This window comes from Squalius cephalus (assembly GCF_949319135.1).
Source record: "Squalius cephalus genome assembly, chromosome: 10".
In the NCBI taxonomy this organism is placed as follows: Eukaryota; Metazoa; Chordata; class Actinopteri; order Cypriniformes; family Leuciscidae; genus Squalius; species Squalius cephalus.
The window spans coordinates 26808988-26826766 of NC_137131.1; the positions used below are offsets into that span (position 1 = coordinate 26808988).

Here is a 17779-nt window from a genome sequence, read left to right on the forward strand (position 1 = left end):
ATGTTCCTTGCGGCACTTTCCCATTGAGAATGGGCAAAATCGGGAAACTTCGGTGGGCCCTCCACTGTGTCTCACCTGTTTGCCCAGCAACAATGCTCAAAAAGTTACCCCGTATATCATCACCTGGCTTAAATGTATGATTTTTTCTTTAGTTGCGAGGCATTACGGGTTGATGAAGAGACTGTGGTTTATTTGGATAGATTGCTCTATTGCATTGTGGAGCGGCTCCCTGTGGTGACACATTAATATACACCCGAAACATTCCAATTGTCCTTTTTAACGACTGTAGTTGTTTAAGAAATTATAACGGGCATTGTTTTTATCCTCTTATTTTTAATAAGTTTACAGTATAGTAAAAAATAACATAGGCCTACATGCGTACAAAATATTTTTAAATGCTAAAATACAAATATTCTGCTTGTAAGATTTCTTTTTTCGATCTTTCTGCAGTTGACGTATCCCCCCCCCCCATAATATTTAAAGAGACATGGTTTTGTCCTCAACAGTTGATTTGATACATTGACCAATCCTCAATAGAAGACACGCCCTTCACGTATGTCGTCATCACGGGAGCCGCTTCGGGCTCGCGGTATCGAGGATTTCTGTCATACGATACGGCCCGTGATATTTTCACAAAATATTCAACTGTACGAATGATCATTCACATTGCATTTGTTATTCAGCTAACTTCGGCGATCCATCGGTGAGTCTTTATCATTGTTCATCACGCTGTTTATCAGAGCAGGGATGTCAGCTGATGATCATGTTTTCATCGCCTCTCATAATTTCCTAAAGTATTTTATCTGGATGCTTCAGAAACTCTCTGACACTAAACCACACATAGTGCATTTTATTCAGCAGGGATGATTATTTTGCCCATAGGGAGATATATGATCGGCCTAGTGAGTTGAGCAATAATGGCCTGTAGCGTTACATCAGTTCCTCGTAGCTTTTTAAATTGATGATTGAGTCGGCAGAGGTACTAGCTTTTGAATTGGGCTCAAACTTGTGTTACACTGTTGCTATTGTTGTGAAGGATGTCATGCCATGCTTATATTGCATATGTAAACATGAGGGGCTGTGAGATGTATCTGGGCTCATTCAGTCAGTGGACAGTAGCAAATGATTTCACTATTACAAGCAAACACATAATAATGAAACGTCATCTCATTGAATGTGAATGAAAGTGTATTGTTTTGATTATTTTCCATTGAATAGTAAAGGTATTACTGTATGCACCAGGGGTGAGTGAAGACACCTGCACACTTGTTCTGTTTCATAATAATAGCAACTGCATATGGGGCATATGCAAAGTCACAGAAAATAAGAGAGAAACAGCATCTTGTTGTTGGCAGTTGCCCTTCAATGGTGTTTTACAAAGGGGTCTCGTTCCAGAGAGACCAAATGAAAGTGTACATAGATAGGTTTTAAAGTGCTTTAGTTTGGTGTGGAGAAGTTTTGTTCTTTTGTGGATACATACGTCTACAACAACCAGAACTTTATTTAAAGTTTTTTGGTCACATGCTCAATGTGATTGAAGTTAAAGGAATAGTTCAAGTTCACCTAAATGAAAATTCTGACATTGTTCCAAACCTGTATGACTTTCTTTTGTGGAACACAAAAGAAGATATTTTGATCAATGTTGTTAACCAAACCGGTTGGTGACCATTGTCTTCCACTGTATGAAAAACAAAAACAAACAAACAAAATACTTTCTAAAATTGCTTATTTATGTTCTACAGATGAAAGAAAATGGTTTGGTTTTGGAATTATGACAAATTTCATTTTGATGAACTATCACTTTAACAGCCAAACACATTTAATGTTGTATGCAGCCTCTATTGTAATACTCCTTATTGCAATGTCTTGTTTCACAGCCAAACAAGATATTGCAATAAGGAGTATTACAATAGAGGCTGCATACAACATTAAATGTGTACAGTACATTATACACAGTGTACACGTTTTCATTTTACCATGCACCCAGGTGTTTTTCCAAAATAATAATAATAAAAAAGTGGTCAAGCATACTGTCTTGTGTAAATACTCTTTGCTCTTCAGGCTTTGGCATGCTGTACCAATTCTTGTCTCTCTCTATCCCTCAGGGGGGCGGGGTGAGTGAGGGCTGCTGTGAGGATTCCCAAACTGTGGGGCAGTCACACACTCAATGGTGTCTCCCACAATGAAGGCGTTGGTGGATGCAGTTTGGGCGGTGTGGAGCATCGGGGCCTCAATATATGACTACATCCACACCAGTGCCATGGAAGAGCGCATTCACTCACTGGAGAGTGTTATAACCATCCACCAGTGTGTCATCGGCCTTCTGTCGGCTGCACTAGTGGCTCTCTTCACCTACATTCTGCTAAGGAAGAACTGACTCAGGACTTGTCAAGCCTGAGACACTACAGCAGTGAATGTTGGTGTTGAGCTATGTCTGCTCACCTTAAAGGGATTTTAACATGTCTGACTTTTACCCAATTGATAACCTACTAAATGAGTTACTCCTAACTCATTAAAATTTTGCTGCTTATTATCAGTTGCTGCGATTCCGAGTAATCTGGTAAACCAAAACAGGCGTGTTTCTTGAAAAAAAAAAAAAAAAAAGGCTTTCACCATGGATTCTCATTATGGATTTTAATGGTTGTTCATGGCTACCACAAAGGAAAGGATTCAGAGATGCTACCTGGCCATGGTTTCTCTACACAAGCTTGGTGAAAGCTGAACAAACACAACCACCAGTGGATTAGCAGGCTTTTCAACCTGTTTGCTGCCATCTTCAATGGAGTCAGCTTTTGTGTCTAGCTTACTTTTAAACACATTCAACTTTTGCCAATGGCAAATTATAACTGTTAACCTATAATATCTCATACAGCTTATTTCTCAGCTCCATGGTAATTTATTAGTAAAAAATCAGTGACATCGATTAAACTCTCGATTTCAAAACTTGAAGTGTCCTTAATCACTAAAGAAAGGTTGATGTAATTAACTTGACAATTTTATCAGTGTATTAACTACTACTACTTGTCATGCTTAAGGAGTTTTTACTTTATTTTAGATGTGAAATCAGTTAATGCTACGCCATTGTGTTTTATAGATTTAACTTTTTTTTCTGAAGAGATACTTGTTACACTTGCTCTGTAATAGCAAAATGAATATCTAGCTTTATAATGCAAAAAATGTCAGGAGTATTCTGAATTGATGCTACCTACAGGCTACAACATTTCACCACAGTTATGTTTTTTGTATAGAACTTTTGTTTTATTTGGTGTGCTACTGTAAGCTAGGGTTTGCCCAAATACAACAAAGAATTTATTTAACGTTTAAAGACAATAACAGTGTCATAATAAAATGTTTATTTCTGGAACAACATGGAAAGATCAAATGCCAGCATGTTTCAAAAAAATATCAAAAAGATAAAAGGAACTTCAATGTTTTTAACAATTAGGCTTTTCAAAGGGAAACTCCTGAGGCTATCAGTCAATGTGTGCTCCAAATATGATCAACACAGACACGTTAAAGATTCATGCTGGTTTTAAATGTTCCCGGTCTGCAGCAGTGTGTATTTTGTGGTAAAACGCTCAACACTTTCACCCTCCAGGGTTTTAACAGCCCTCCAGTGGAGCTTCACACAGTTCTCTGGGTTTCCATGCCTAGCTAACTCTTCCTTGATGTAGTCCATCCACAGATCTAAAACATCAAATAGTTGTTGTTGCTCAGTGTAATATATTAAAATATGAAAGAGAGTTGCCTCTTTAAAGGATAAAAAGCACTGAATCACACTCACCTTCATCAGAGGAGCCGAACTCACGAAGTGCTCGCTCATAGTAATCTCTCAGATTACTCATCTTTGGTGTCACCTGAGAGAATAATACAGATTATACACTGTATGTGTTTAAATACAAGTCTACTGGTTAATAGGAATTTGACACCCGTCGCCGGGTGCTACATCACTTTTACCAGCTCTTTCTCGATCTGAATCATCATCAGGAAGAATGCCTTAGTGAAGGGTCTGTGTTCATGTAAACTGAAACCCAAGAAGTAAAAGAAGGGGTTGTTTTCAAATGACTTATTTCTCATTTGTAGATATACAGTGGGTTCCAAAGCCTAAAACCATACTGAAAATAATGTTTCAGGATTTGATTATGCTTTTCCTCATTTCTAAGTTGCTTTTTTACATAGAGGTATGGTATGAGGTATCTGCTAAATTAATTTAAAACAAAGGAGTAAAAGCAATAAAGGGAATACGGCATGTCAATATAAAATAGAAATATTTAAAATGCAGATGAAAATAATTCTACTGAATTTAAAATTCCATTAAAACAATGTAAAATATAAGCATTTTTACTTATGGCCTTAGCCTTTAGTGTCCCACTGTATATACAGAAAGAAATAACCTTAGAGCACATTTGATGTGTACCTTGTGAATGTTTTTCTAGCCCTTTTGTAACTACCAGTTTTGTATGACCAATCAAGGTATTTTTCCTTCATGGCAGCTGACACTGCAGGTACTGGGGACAGTAGGCCTTTCTGCAAGTATAGAATCAGGAGCAATTTAATTACATTTGATATATTAACACTGTGAACTGCATTAGAACTCAAATTCAACATGTAATGAGAACAACAACAAAAAAAGTGAGAAATGATCAGAATGCCTTTATATTCACCATCATCGACCGATCTTGGGTGAGTTTTAATGTTAACTTATTTTTTTATGTCATGTCCCACCTGAAAAAAGGTCTCAGTTTCTTCTGGTGTCTGTGAGGTCATGCTCCAATCTGCCTGCAGCTGCCATAATGCCAGACTTTCCTGTAGAACACATTATACAATCATTAAATATAAAAGAGATATCATTGGGTACACAATTAAAATATTTGTAGGTTTAAATGAAAAACATTCAACATTTTAAGATTTTGAAAAAAAAAGGTAAGGAATTAATCAAATACAAATTTACAATTACTTATTTAGCAGACACTTTTATCCAAAGTTTTATGACAAATGAGAAACCAAGCAATTCATCTTAAGGAGGCAATAACACAAGTACCACCAACAATAAACAAAGTCTTCTGCTTACAGAAGAGGCAAGTTTTTAAATGCTTTTTGAATTTTGTAAGGGATTTGACTATTAATAATTATAAGAAATTTTGTGACACTGACCCATTTGTACAAAAATAAAAATTTCCTCAATGTTCCAATCTCAATGTTCCAATGTACAATGCTGATAATATAATTCATGCAAATAAGAGCATTTGCACTACTGCTACAATTCTTTTGGACCCTCACCGTATTATATTACATTACACAATAGTGATGACTTCCCTCACTACTCTCAACCTTAAAACCTCTAATTCTGCAAGAAACTGATAAAACCATTTTGTTTGGACAAAACAAACACCAAAACATGAAGGAATGAGAAATAAAACCGGGTAATTGTGCATGCTGATATTACTCTATAGCCTCATGTTCCCATGTGGTTGGATAACGGCCTCTTTGTGGGGTTATGTAACTAAAGGCTTCATAATCCTGCACACACGGCTACTTCTCACTAGCTGGTTGACGAAAGAGCACCGAGGACAAATGAATGTGCAAACCTGAGTTATCCTAGCAAAGGATGACTCTCATCACTTGACTGAAGTTATATATAGGCATTTACTATAGCTCAAACAGAGAATGGTACTAGTCCACACCAAGTTTAAGAGTTCAATTCCCAGGGAATGCATTAACTGATAAAATGCATGCATTAAATGCAATTTAAGTCACTTTGAATGTAACTATAGTATTGTTATCCAATTATAATACAAATATTTTAAAGAAAAATCACTAAGTTCACTTATTAAAGTGGACTAATTAGGGCAAATCTGCTGTTGCAGGAAGATGTCCCACTTAGAGGCAGCTGTGGCACAACTACTACCTTGGGATTCACGTGTTTCAGGGCTTCCTGGAATAGATGTCCCGCCTCTGCGCTCTCCAGATGGACCAATGTCTGGAGGCTGAAGCTCCACATCTCTACTGATTGGCTGAAGCGCTGAGTGGCTGTGATGGCGATCTGGGTAGCAGATACTGTATCCCCTGATGACAGCAGGACCTGTAGCTGTTTTTTGAGGGGATGGAAGTGGCCTATATTAATACAGCAGCACCATTTGAACAAACTGCTTCATGCTGCGTAAGGCATGTAAGGTGAAGGTGTTTCAGTGAGATGCCAATGTTAAAGGAGAACTCCGGTCAATTTTAACATTGAGCTAATTTTTTTGTCAATTTGGAGTGCTGTCAATACAGAGAACAACGACAAAAATCGGTGTTGCCTACACCGTGTTATCCTCTTTTTAAAATTTGCACCCTGTTGACTTCAATGGGGCAATATTTAAACCTGCTTTTAGCCTCTTAACATCCTTGATGTGTCATTACAAGTGCACAGGTCATGTGAGTGATTCCTTCAGAGTGAACACGAGTGAATCTGACTGCAGTAGATGTGAAAGAAATGGATAAAAATGATGTTATTTCAGCCAGCGCAAATACCTGTATTTACATCCTGTTTTCGGTTGAAGTCCAAAGTAGTCGATTGCCAAGTTCACGCACGTGATTTTAGGTAACTAAACCTATGCGCGTGAACTCGACAATCGACTACTTTGGACTTCAAACGAAAACAGGATGTAAATACAGGTATTTGCGCTGGCTTAAATAACATCATTTTTATCCATTTCTTTCACATCTACTGCAGTCAGATTCACTCGTGTTCACTCTGAAGGAATCACTCACATGACCTGTGCACTTGTAATGACACATCAAGGATGTTAAGAGGCTAAAAGCAGGTTTAAATATTGCCCCATTGAAGTCAACAGGGTGCAAATTTAAAAAAAGAGGATAACACGGTGTAGGCAACACCGATTTTTGTCGTTGTTCTCTGTATTGACAGCACTCCAAATTGACAAAAAAATGAGCTCAATGTTAAAATTGACCGGAGTTCTCCTTTAAGTGTACATTACCCAGTTCTTGTAGTAAGTCTCTTGCAAAAGCTTGGCATCATGAGCACTCTGTAAGACTTGGAGTAATCGTTCCTTTCTCTGAAAAGTTGAAGTCACACAAGTGAGTAAGGCACTTAACCAGAAAACAATAAATCAACAAATACCAAGACCACTGTTGTCTAAGAATGCAAGAAGAAAGTTAGTATTAGTAACAGGAGACCAATAACAACATTTCTTAATGTTTTTTATTGCTTACTGGTTGTTGATGTATTATAAAGTATTAACATGCAATTTCATCAAAAACAAGATTAAAAATAAACTTCTATTATAAATTATTCAAAAGCCCTCTTTACACCTGGTGTGAAGATGTTTTGGTCGATCGGATAACAATTGGACGACGCTAAATACAGGTATAAATGGGGTCTAAAACGTTTTGAGCTCGGCCACTTTTGACCACCTCCAGAGGTTGCGGATTGCTTTTGTAGTGGAGACGCTTGAATAGTAGTTTGGCCGAATGCGTTCGAACAGCCTACTGAACTAATGTGCAAACATTATGGGAGGGCGCTAGCCTGATGGGGTTTAAAATTTGGCTGGAGACCAAAGTTTGGTTTGAAGATGAAAACGTACCAAGCACAGCGTTCGGCATGGTCTTGTGGCTGCCAGAGCAGAAACAAAAGCTACTGCGCTCCATATGTTCTTCTGTTTTCTCCGGTCATGTTCATATGTAAATTGCGTGAGCTTATTTTTTACATTAGATTGAAAGATCTGAACCCAGCCATAGGCCCTCCTCTCGAAGAAATCATGACAGAAGTGGTTGAAAGTGAACAAAAGAGACAGATTAAAATACCAGATGTAAATGGATATGTCTCCCTTGTCTACTTGTGATCCGATCGACCAAAACACATCTTGATACCAGGTGTAAACAGGGCCAAAGAATGGCTCATATTCATTCACCTCAAACTGAGCTAATCATCAGAACCCCTGTAAAGGTTTTAGCCATTTTCCTGAGACACAGGAATGCACAAGTTTCAAGAATGATGGGTAAGAATTTGTAGCATTGGTTATTGTTTAGCCTGATATACCCAATTGTTAAAGTTCTCGATGTGAACCTGTAAAGGGGGAATGACTTCATATTCACGTTGTAAATTTCACTTTATTCCAGTGTCCTTGTTACACATTACATGTAGTCACTGTGGAAATAACTATAAATTATGCATAATTACATGCAACTGACCCTAATCCAACCCCTAAGTACATGTAGTTAATTATTATTACTCAATACTTAATTGTATAATTACACTGTAACACGGACACCTTAAAATAAAGTGTAACCAACATCAAACTTCAATCAAACAGCCCAAATCAAGAAAATCCATGCTATTCTAATCAACATTATATATAAATCTCACACTGTGACACCCCAATAAAACACCAGGATCATTACCTTTTCCTTGAGTTCAGTGACATTTGTCTTCCTCTTATATCTCTCAAGACAGAACTTGACATAGCATGTCCTCATGGCCTCTACAAAAAGAAATTGCACATCAGTAGGTAAATTATGTACAGCTAGAACCATGAGAATCCACTCATTTCTACCAGTGAATTCTAACTTAATATTTTTAGATGCTAACACTGAACGTGTCTGAAGTAAGTGTTACATCATGATACCTGTATTAAGGCTCTTCAGAGCCTCCTCATAAACGGCACAGCAGCGATCTTCTCTGCGGTCTGTATCGGAAGCTCTTCCTTTCGCAGACTGGAGCTCCGGGGCTCCAGCAGCATGCAGCTCACGCTTAGCCATGAAATCCCACATCAGGCAGTCATCATTATACTTACTCTGTAGACTGAAATCAAACAGTATTCAAACATCACCTTTTCTGACTTGAACTTACTGTAAATGGATTTTGCCAATACTGGTTTCAGAGTAAATTTTTCTGGATTTACAACAGTTCCTATAGCATTAATTGTTGCAAAAACGATAAATTAGTCAACCTCTAATTAAGATGATCATGTAAAAACTAAGACATGAAAGAGAAAAAAGTAAGAAATGAATCTACATGAAATAGCAGAAAAAAAGGGAATAGACTCTACTCTTGCAGGATGGTGTCATGTAGCTCCTTTGTGAAGTCAAAGATGGCAGCGATCTGTAGCAGGGACAAGATGAATTCAGCCCCTGACGACACAAGACAGATAACCTTACAGCACTCAACTAATACAACAGTTGAGTTGAACAGCTCAGTGGAAATTCATCTGACCTTTAATTTTTTGTGTAGAATCTCTGTATACCACCTCAGCCAGTTTTCCACTCAAGATTTCCGGAGAAAATTTATATTCCCCCTAAATTGAGAAAATAAAGGTTTTGTCATTTATTTTTTTAAATTGCATTTTACCCAAAGGCTCAGATCTTCACCTATTAACCCACCACATCTATTTTAGCTTGTTCCAACTCCTGCTGCTGTTTCCTCAATTTCTCAGCATGCATGAGCTCCATCCGAAAATACTGCACACACACATTAATACTGATTACTGCATGAAAAGCTTAAAATGTGGACCTTTTATAACTCAATGTTTTATTTGTTTACCCAGGCTAATTCAAAGAGAAATGCTAGTGTCTCCTCACCTCCTGATAGACTTTCTTATTCTCTGGATGAAAGCGCAGGGCACGGAGGAAGAGATGTCGAGCACTCTCTGAAGAGTTCCTGTCCTCCATCTCACACTTAGCAGCCATTATCCACAGAGCTGCAATAATTATGAAATTACATAACTCCTGGCCATCTGTTTGAAATTGTATACACCTCTAAAGTAAATGAATATTAGGGCTGTGCAACGATTAATCCGGATTAATCGCATCCAAAATAAAAGTTTGAGTTTACATAATATATGTGTGTACTGTGCATAATTATTTTGTATATATATAAATACACACACACACAAGTAAATATTTAAGAAATATTTGCATGTATATACTTACATAAATATTTTATATATAAATAATACATTTTAATAACACACATGCATGTGTGTGAATTTAATATATACAAAATAATTATACACAATACACACATATATTATGTAAACACAAACTTCTATTTTGGATGCGATTCATCATTGCACAGCCCTAATGAATATGTATACTTGACACACACACAGCCTCACATAAAAATACATAGGAGTATGGTTCCATAGAGCAGTCGGAGTAATATAATTTTCTATAGCAATGAAAATAAATCCACTAAAGATTTACCTGGTTTGTCTGGATGGATAGCTAACATAGATGACAAAACCTTGCTGAGCTGAGTCTTTGTGCCCTGTTTGAAAGATGAGGAGCAAGATTATGATTTTTTTTTTTAAACCTAATGACAAACTTAATATAACATCATCATACACCATTAACATAGATTTTTTTTTTTTTATTAGTTTAATAACAAAATCACATACCCATTTCTTATTAAAAGCAACCTGAGAAAGCCAGAGCTGCACGTCTTCCTACAGGAAAAGCATTTATTCAATCAAAAATGAAACATCACTTTACAGCACCTAAAGTGAGGTTATCGTTTTAAATTGTCCAACCTGCCATTTTGTGGTAGCCCTTCTGAAAACATTGTTTATGCGATGAATGATGGGATACTCAATTTCTTCACGTTTAAAATGGTAACCAATTCTCTGTAAACACAACGGTACAGTTCAGTTAAAGTACAGTAGGGCAGGGGTTATGAACTTTGGCCCTCAAGGTCCACTTTCCTGCAGAGCTTAGCTCCAACCTTGATCAAACTCATCTACCTGTAACATTCTACTAATCCTGAAGATCTTGATCAGATGTGTTTGATTAGGGTTGGAGCTAAAATCTACAGGAAAGTGGATTGCGAGGGTCAGAGTTGAGAACCCCTGGTTTAGTGTAACATAGGTCTTTATTACTAAAACAAATTAATTTTACAATTAATGGAAACCAAAGCTCTACTCACCGCCCGCCTCTTCTTGATGAGCTCTAGGACGTTTATTTCATACTGATGAAGAACAAAAATCAAACCAGCCAATTATAAGTCATATATCAAGTTATTTAGGCCCTGCTGCTGCTTAGAATGGTTATTTGCTAAGTCCAACCCACCCTGATGTAGATAACTAATATGTATACTGATTATTTGTGTGATTCACAAAATAAATCAAACAGCTTTTTGATAATACAGACCTGTATGTATGTAATAAAGTCATCTTTACTCTGAACTGCCCGGTGCAGCTTGTATTCAAGAGCAGTAGATCTTTTCAACATAGACCTGAAACAAAGGTCTTGTTTGAGGAAACTGTTTGTTTCAGAGAAGAACCACTTTTTTTCTGTTAGTGTGTTTACTGTGATACTCACTTGACTTCTTTATTCGTGAACAAACCGACTCTCTCCAGCTGTTCAAGCGCAGGTATTTTGTCCTCTAATCGTTGTTGTACAATATCAGCCATTTCTAAAGGTTGTGAGGGAAATCTACACAAAATGTGTAAGATATTAAGAGTTTTAGTAGAATAACGAAAACTGACCAACTTCACATCACATCACGACACGACACATGTGTGGACGGGAAGTTGTATGCGCTACATCCGGTTGCTCATCAGAAAAAAACTCCGACGAGAATTCTGCACACGAATGATGGATCCTCCGTTTTATTTTTTAAAAGCGCGGCGTTTTATTTCCCCACCCATAAGCTTCTCTAGCTTCTTTGGGGGACCCATTCACTATACCTATTTGATTGTGTTCCAATGACTGCATTATTATACTTTTGGTATTTTGTGAATAAATAAATAAATGAAATTTTAGGGAAACATTATAATTTAGAGCGTTAATAATTAAATCTATTTTCCGTCTTTGCGCAGGTTCGTGGAGTGGCGAGGGACAAAAGCTGTCAATAGTTTTTCACTCTATCATTTGATTCAAATGTTGCACACAATCATTATGTTGGTACATATTTTTGTTATTTTTATTTGAAATGATAATGTACAATATACGATTAACTAAAGCTCTCGATATGTTTGATTCTGCCCCGAGTCGTGTCTCTTCGCAAAACCAAAACATTCTTGGCGGCAATTTGTCTCCTCTACCAATCTTAATCCCGCGTCTGTCAAGATCAGTCAGCCCAATAGAAAACCTCGAATTCACCAGCCGACGTCTCTGATTGGCTGCCACATTGCAGTAGGCCGGTTCTCGCGGCTCTTTCCTCAAGGGCTCGGGCGATACAGTAGTACCGATGTCCATCAGCTGGTAGGATTTTCACATCCAAAATAAATGCAATTTCGGTCTTAAATAACAAATATTTAATAAACCTTAACGTTTATCTAAAACGGAAAGTGAACGGCTGTCTATATGGCTGGATAACCTGGTGTTATTTAATTGTGTTTTTGTCGCCGTGAAGGACCGCAAGCTAACGTGCTAATTTTCATCTGTTGAGGATCAGTGACCAGACTGAGGACGCACATCACTAACATATTTACAAGTCATATGTTTTACTCATATGAGTCATATTAAAACACGTAGTAGTCAGAGAGACTGGTAACCACCGGTATCTGATGTTTAGGTGATGGTAGAGAGCTGGTTAAAGGAGCTAGGGCGGCTGTCTGTCATTAATGTGCAGATATTAATTTCGCCTGGTGCTGTTTTTGTGTAAAGTTCCGGTTAGTTGTTAGTTTTTGATGGCTCCTCAGAAATACTCGGCTCAGGTGATGAACTGTAAAGCCAATGGTGCTGTATACACGTCCTCTGGCGTGAGCTCACTCAAGAAGCCCAAGATGGAGCAACTGCAGGCCGACCATGAGCTCTTCCTGCAGGCCTTTGAGAGTGAGTCCACGTCCGTCTCATTTAGCACACAAAGTTCAACTATTATCTATTCATGAAGGCCCCTGAGAAAATACATTAACAGACTCGCATCTGTCAAAACACTTGATCATGACAAATTGCTCTGTTATTAGATATGTGGATGAGCTCTTAGGTTTATCTTTGTGATGTCTTAAGGGTTTGTACATGAGAAAACTTTTTATAACTATCTCTAATAACAAGTAATAACTGATTTTGATAGCAGCTACTTAAACCCCTCCAGTTTATTGTAGATGAAGGTTGGAAAAATGACAGACACAATATGTCACTTTACAGAATAAACTTTAAAATAAAACAATTTAAATAATTGTTCATACTTTTGCATTTTCCCTTCAGAGCCTACTCAAATTTACAGATTCCTTCGGACAAGGAACTTAATAGCTGTAAGTATACCTTTATAAGTTAATCAAAAGCCTTAACACTGAATTTACATTAACAGTAAAGTTGTTTCTGGTTGTACTTGGTTTTATTTATTTTTTCTTGCTCTTTCACAGCCGATATTACTTCACAGGACCCTTTCCTTTATGTCTCATAGAAATTCACGAACAAATGCCAAAAGGTGGGTCCTCTCAATGTTTTAATAATGGTTACCCAAATATCTGCTTTGCTTAGCTCTCTTAAAGTGTGTTTATTGAATTAACTGGTCTTTTTTTCTTCAGGAAAGCATTTAAAGTGGATGACTTGCTGTCCAGTGTGGAGAGAATGAAAGGGGAGCCAGAGTCTCAGAGGTATTGGTTTTCTACTGATGTTTTGCAAGCTGTCTACAAAAGTGTAAGAAATCCTAAAGGCTGGAATACACTACACAACATGTAAAACTTTTTGTAAATGGTTACAGAGAAAAACTGGAGAGAATTTTATTTATTTTTTTTCACTAAACAACTGAGGATCACATACTACCAGTCCTTCCGAACACAACAAAGTAATGCGGAAACGTGTGCCTCATTAGCCGCGTTTCCATTACCCTTCAAATTGCGCAAATTGAAATTGCGAATTAAAAATACGCTCAATGGAAACACGTCAATTTCGCAAAAACTCCCGTTTATCGCAAAAAAGTTTTTACGCTCTCATGAGGTGGTTTTTCAGGCAGTTCGAAAAAGGAATATTTCGCAAAACTGCAATGGAAACAGTTTTTGCGCATTTACAGTCACCTGACTTAGAAGACGCGGTGTGTTTGAGGTCTATGTATAGCTATGCAAATAGGCCTAATAATTATTTTATATTATTTTATTTTAACATTTAATAGGCTATATTTAGAAGATGCTTTTATGCAAAAAAAAGAGAACAAAGCTGAGTGTGGAGCGCGCACTGCATGGCACGGAGGCGCGGGCGCGAACACTTGCATTTTCCTATCAACAGTGGAAACAACTTAAAAATACTCTATCATTTCTGGTCATACAGAAAATAATAATACATTATTCTCAACTACTTTTATTTGTGTAAACTCACAATAACAAAATAAAACGTTGTGCTTTTGTAAAGTAAAAGAAAACAATCAGACGCACTTTCATGATCTCCGTAAACTGGAGCGCGAGAACTGAAACAAAATATAGGCTAAAGCTTGAAATGTTCACTTTAAAACGAACAAATTCGAATCGAAAGCTAATACCTTCTGATTTTGTCATTCGTATGAAAGGTGCATTTCTCAGCGGAGCGGAGATGGAGATGTGATTTTAGCCAAAACAATAGTTTATTAATAATATTAATGGCTCTTCTCATTCAGCACTGCGGGAAAACATCAATTTCAGGTTCTAATTTGGTCTTAGAAAACCAGTAAAATCGACATGTTTTCCATATTAATTTGTGACTATTTTAAATGTTAAGGGGCAAAAAGTCATAAACAAAAATCTGAAAATTCGTCGATATTTACTTTTTTGCGCAGCAGCTGGTGTAGCCAGTTCAAATTAAAATTTTGGTGTTCAACTTTGCGTTTTAAAAAGACAACAACCCTTCATTTTCGTTTTTCAATTACGGGTTAAAAAAGGAAAAACGAATGGACACAAAATAGCCTACATGGATCGTTTGGACAGAATACGAGACAGAGTTCTTTATTAAATTCATTAAAAAAATAATAATTAGACTATAGGAATACTGGATTCTAAATCTCAAAGAAATGCCCCAATCAAAACCTCGGAGCAGAAATGAGGGCGAAACACCCAGAAACTCCATGTGTCGTTCGCATTATAAGGGTCTTTCCCTGCCATTAATGCTTGGATAACACGCCACGTGTTAATAATAATGTTCCATTATAATAATAATGTCTAATGCGGTGGCTGTGATATTATATAAACCAACGTCAGTTGCCGTGATTTTTGGAATGACTTATCGCGAGAGAAAAAAGGACGTTTTAGTCGCATAACATCGGTTAATGGAAACGCCGTCATTTCGCAATAGTTTTTTATCGATATTTAGATAATAGCGCAAAACATTTGCGCAAATCTGTAATGGAAACGCGGCTATTGCTACGAGACACATGACAAATGTAAACAATATGTTTTTCAAAACTGGCTCAAAATATCAAACATGTTTGATTTCCTCTGACTGGATGGAATCATAAGCCGCTTTTCCACCCTCGGGCCGAACAGTTCTCATTGCGCAACTGTTCCATTCCGTGCCGAACTGGGCCAGCCGGTACTGTTACGGTTTCATTTTCCACTGTGGGGCTGATAATGGCCGCTCTTTGGAATGTAATACAAAAGCGTCAGTCGTTACCTTGGTAACGCAAGAGTTTACGATATGAGATGTAAATAGCATCCACATATAGTGGATGATCAGATATTTCTTTTAATTTTATTATTTTTTATTATTATTATTTATATTTATATTTATTATTATTATTTGTTTACGTCGCTCAAATAGAGCGCTTAGCCAGCTACAGAGAAACTGGTAGCCAGGCAACAGACAAGTGACCAATTCTGAGTTGCGATGTCACTTCACAGATTCTACCAGCAAGGTTAGCCAACCCTGCCGAGAATTTGAGGCTGAGAACGGTTTGTATTCGTGCCGTACTAGGCTCAAGTGGAAACACAACTTGAACTGTTCCTTACCGTTCTTAGAACCATTCGGCCCGACAGCTGTAAAAGCAGCTATAGTCTGAATATATTTTAAAAAATGCCCATAATACATTTAGCAATTTTCTGCTAAATCTGTCAACACCAACTGCCCAAATTTGCCGACTGGTTCTGACTTTAAAGGGGTAGTTCACCCAAAAAATGAAAATTCTGTCATTAATTACTCACCCTCATGTTGTTCAAAACACATAAGACATTCTTTCATCTTCAGAACACAAATTAAGATATTTTTGATGAAATCCGATGGCTAAGGGGGGGCTCCATTGACCGCTATTTAACACTTTTAAGGCCCAGAAAGGTTGGAAAGACGTTGTTAAAATAGTCCATGTGACTACAGTGGTTCAACCTTGAAGGACAATTCCGGTATTTAACACTTTGAGTCTATTTTGTAGTTTGTTTTGGATGAACAAGAGTGGTGGACAAAGAAATTTTGTCAATGGGTCCTGTCGCGACTTTTTGACTATTTTAGAATTGCCCATGACCGCATTTGAATGGGAGTCAATGGCCATGCACAAACATGTCCTTAAAACAACCCTTAACGTTCGTTTTCAAAACTGTGCTACTCACCGAGTGGTTAGTGGTGTTCGTTGATGATTAAAAACAAATATATCGGCGCAATGTATGATTTCAATCCGTTTATTTTTCTATAGTGGAACTATTTTTTCAGATACCTCACAACCGCGTATAAACTTCCGCAACTTCCGTTGCTCTGCTCACGCTAGCCTTCTGAGGCGAGCATAGCTTTTTTTTTTCTTTTTTTTTTTTTCAAGAATTATTATAGTTTTTACTAGTTTAATTCTTATCAGGAATTCGTAGGATTTCAGCGTTGAGGCGAGCATAGCTTCTGAGAGACAGGAAACCGAGCGAAAAGACCTAAAAGACTACAATCAAATGTAAACAGCATCCTTTCCGTTTCCATTAGCGCAGTAATATCAACGAGCAATTAGTCCTCCAATGGAAATCAATGGATTTTACAAAATGCCAAATAAAACACGACAGAAACTGTATTTCGCTACGCTACTTGTTTTGGAACATCAACGAACACCACTAACCACTCGGTGAGTTGCACAGTTTTGAAAACGAACGTTAAGGGTTGTTTTAAGGACATGTTTGTGCATGGCCATTGACAGCGACAGGACCCATTGACAAAATTTCTTTGTCCACCACTCTTGTTCATCCAAAACAAACTATAAAATAGACTCAAAGTGTTAAATACCGGAATTGTCCTTTAATTTTATGAAGCGACGAGAATACTTTTTGTGCACCAAAATAACGACTTTATTCAACAATTTCTTCTCTTCCGTATCAGTCTCCGTGGTCACGAGAGCACCACAACGCATGCGTGTGTGTGTGATGACGCAGAAGCTGGCGTTCTAACATATGACCAGAAAATGCAGGGCTGTGTTTACTAGCAGAGGAAGACACATGCTCAACATAAAACCGTTCATAACTATGTCTGCAGATTTCGACAGAGAGGATGAATTGCATTTTTTTTGCATAATCTTACTTATTCGAACCAGAATATACAGAGAACGAACTACAAGAGATAGAAGAGGATGCAACACAACCACAGCCACAAGCCTCTTAAAGACAGAGAGCAATGGAGAGCTAGTGGTTTAGATGTCATCAGTGCCAAGCGATGCCTACTGAACAGGAGTGTGTGTGCTGCATCCATTGTGATATTGTCATGCCACATTAGGGTGGGCGATATGGTAAAAATTTATCACGATTTTTTATCACTGTTCTTTTTCAAGTTGGTTTTACTATTTTTCAAGTGACTGAGCATTACATCCAAACTAATGTCCCCATTTTAAAAACAAAGCCTTATGTAACAAAATATAAAATAAAAAAGAATGGCAGACATTTAGGCCAAAGTGGCAAAGATAAAAATCTTTGTCATT

At 37.4% G+C, this 17779-nt stretch overlaps 2 protein-coding genes and 1 long non-coding RNA gene across 5 annotated transcripts in view; 2 read left to right on the top strand and 1 right to left on the bottom strand.

Moving 5' to 3' along the window:
- The first annotated feature begins 544 nt into the window (after window positions 1-544).
- On the top strand, window positions 545-4533 carry LOC307165786. The gene is made up of 2 exons (XR_013822543.1): window positions 545-703; window positions 2106-4533. It is a non-coding gene; the product is annotated as an uncharacterized lncRNA (long non-coding RNA).
- utp6 (UTP6 small subunit processome component) lies at window positions 3334-11569 on the bottom strand. The gene is made up of 19 exons (XM_079883753.1): window positions 11317-11569; window positions 11146-11230; window positions 10922-10963; window positions 10530-10622; window positions 10398-10445; window positions 10204-10267; window positions 9580-9698; window positions 9382-9459; window positions 9215-9296; window positions 9051-9132; window positions 8628-8803; window positions 8404-8483; window positions 6981-7058; window positions 5909-6088; window positions 4726-4806; window positions 4418-4527; window positions 3958-4024; window positions 3785-3857; window positions 3334-3687 (listed from the first exon to the last, which is right to left on the bottom strand). Exons 1-19 carry the CDS (start codon window positions 11406-11408, stop codon window positions 3533-3535), a joined length of 1785 nt encoding a protein of 594 aa, XP_079739879.1. The 5' UTR covers window positions 11409-11569; the 3' UTR covers window positions 3334-3532.
- Window positions 11570-12122: 553 nt separating this feature from the next.
- suz12b (SUZ12 polycomb repressive complex 2 subunit b) overlaps window positions 12123-17779 on the top strand; it is a 33590-nt gene continuing 27933 nt past the window's right edge. Inside the window, exons 1-5 of one of the 3 annotated variants that reach the window (XM_079882575.1) lie at window positions 12123-12201; window positions 12642-12774; window positions 13147-13193; window positions 13305-13369; window positions 13470-13538. In XM_079882575.1, coding sequence (XP_079738701.1) covers window positions 12660-12774; window positions 13147-13193; window positions 13305-13369; window positions 13470-13538 — 296 coding nt within the window. In that variant the 5' untranslated portion in view covers window positions 12123-12201; window positions 12642-12659. Of the gene's footprint in view, window positions 12775-13146; window positions 13194-13304; window positions 13370-13469; window positions 13539-17779 lie in introns of all 3 variants that reach the window. The other 2 variants (XM_079882574.1, XM_079882576.1) reach the window with 2 other exon arrangements.

Coding starts and splice junctions, on each gene's coding strand:
- utp6 (XM_079883753.1), bottom strand. CDS start 11,408: ATGGCTGATATTGTACAACAACGATTAGAGGACAAAATACCTGCGCTT. Junction 9,699..10,203: donor TATCCATCCAGACAAACCAG/GTAAATCTTTAG, acceptor TAATTATTGCAG/CTCTGTGGATAATGGCTGCT. Junction 8,804..9,050: donor CATGACACCATCCTGCAAGA/GTAGAGTCTATT, acceptor GTTTGATTTCAG/TCTACAGAGTAAGTATAATG.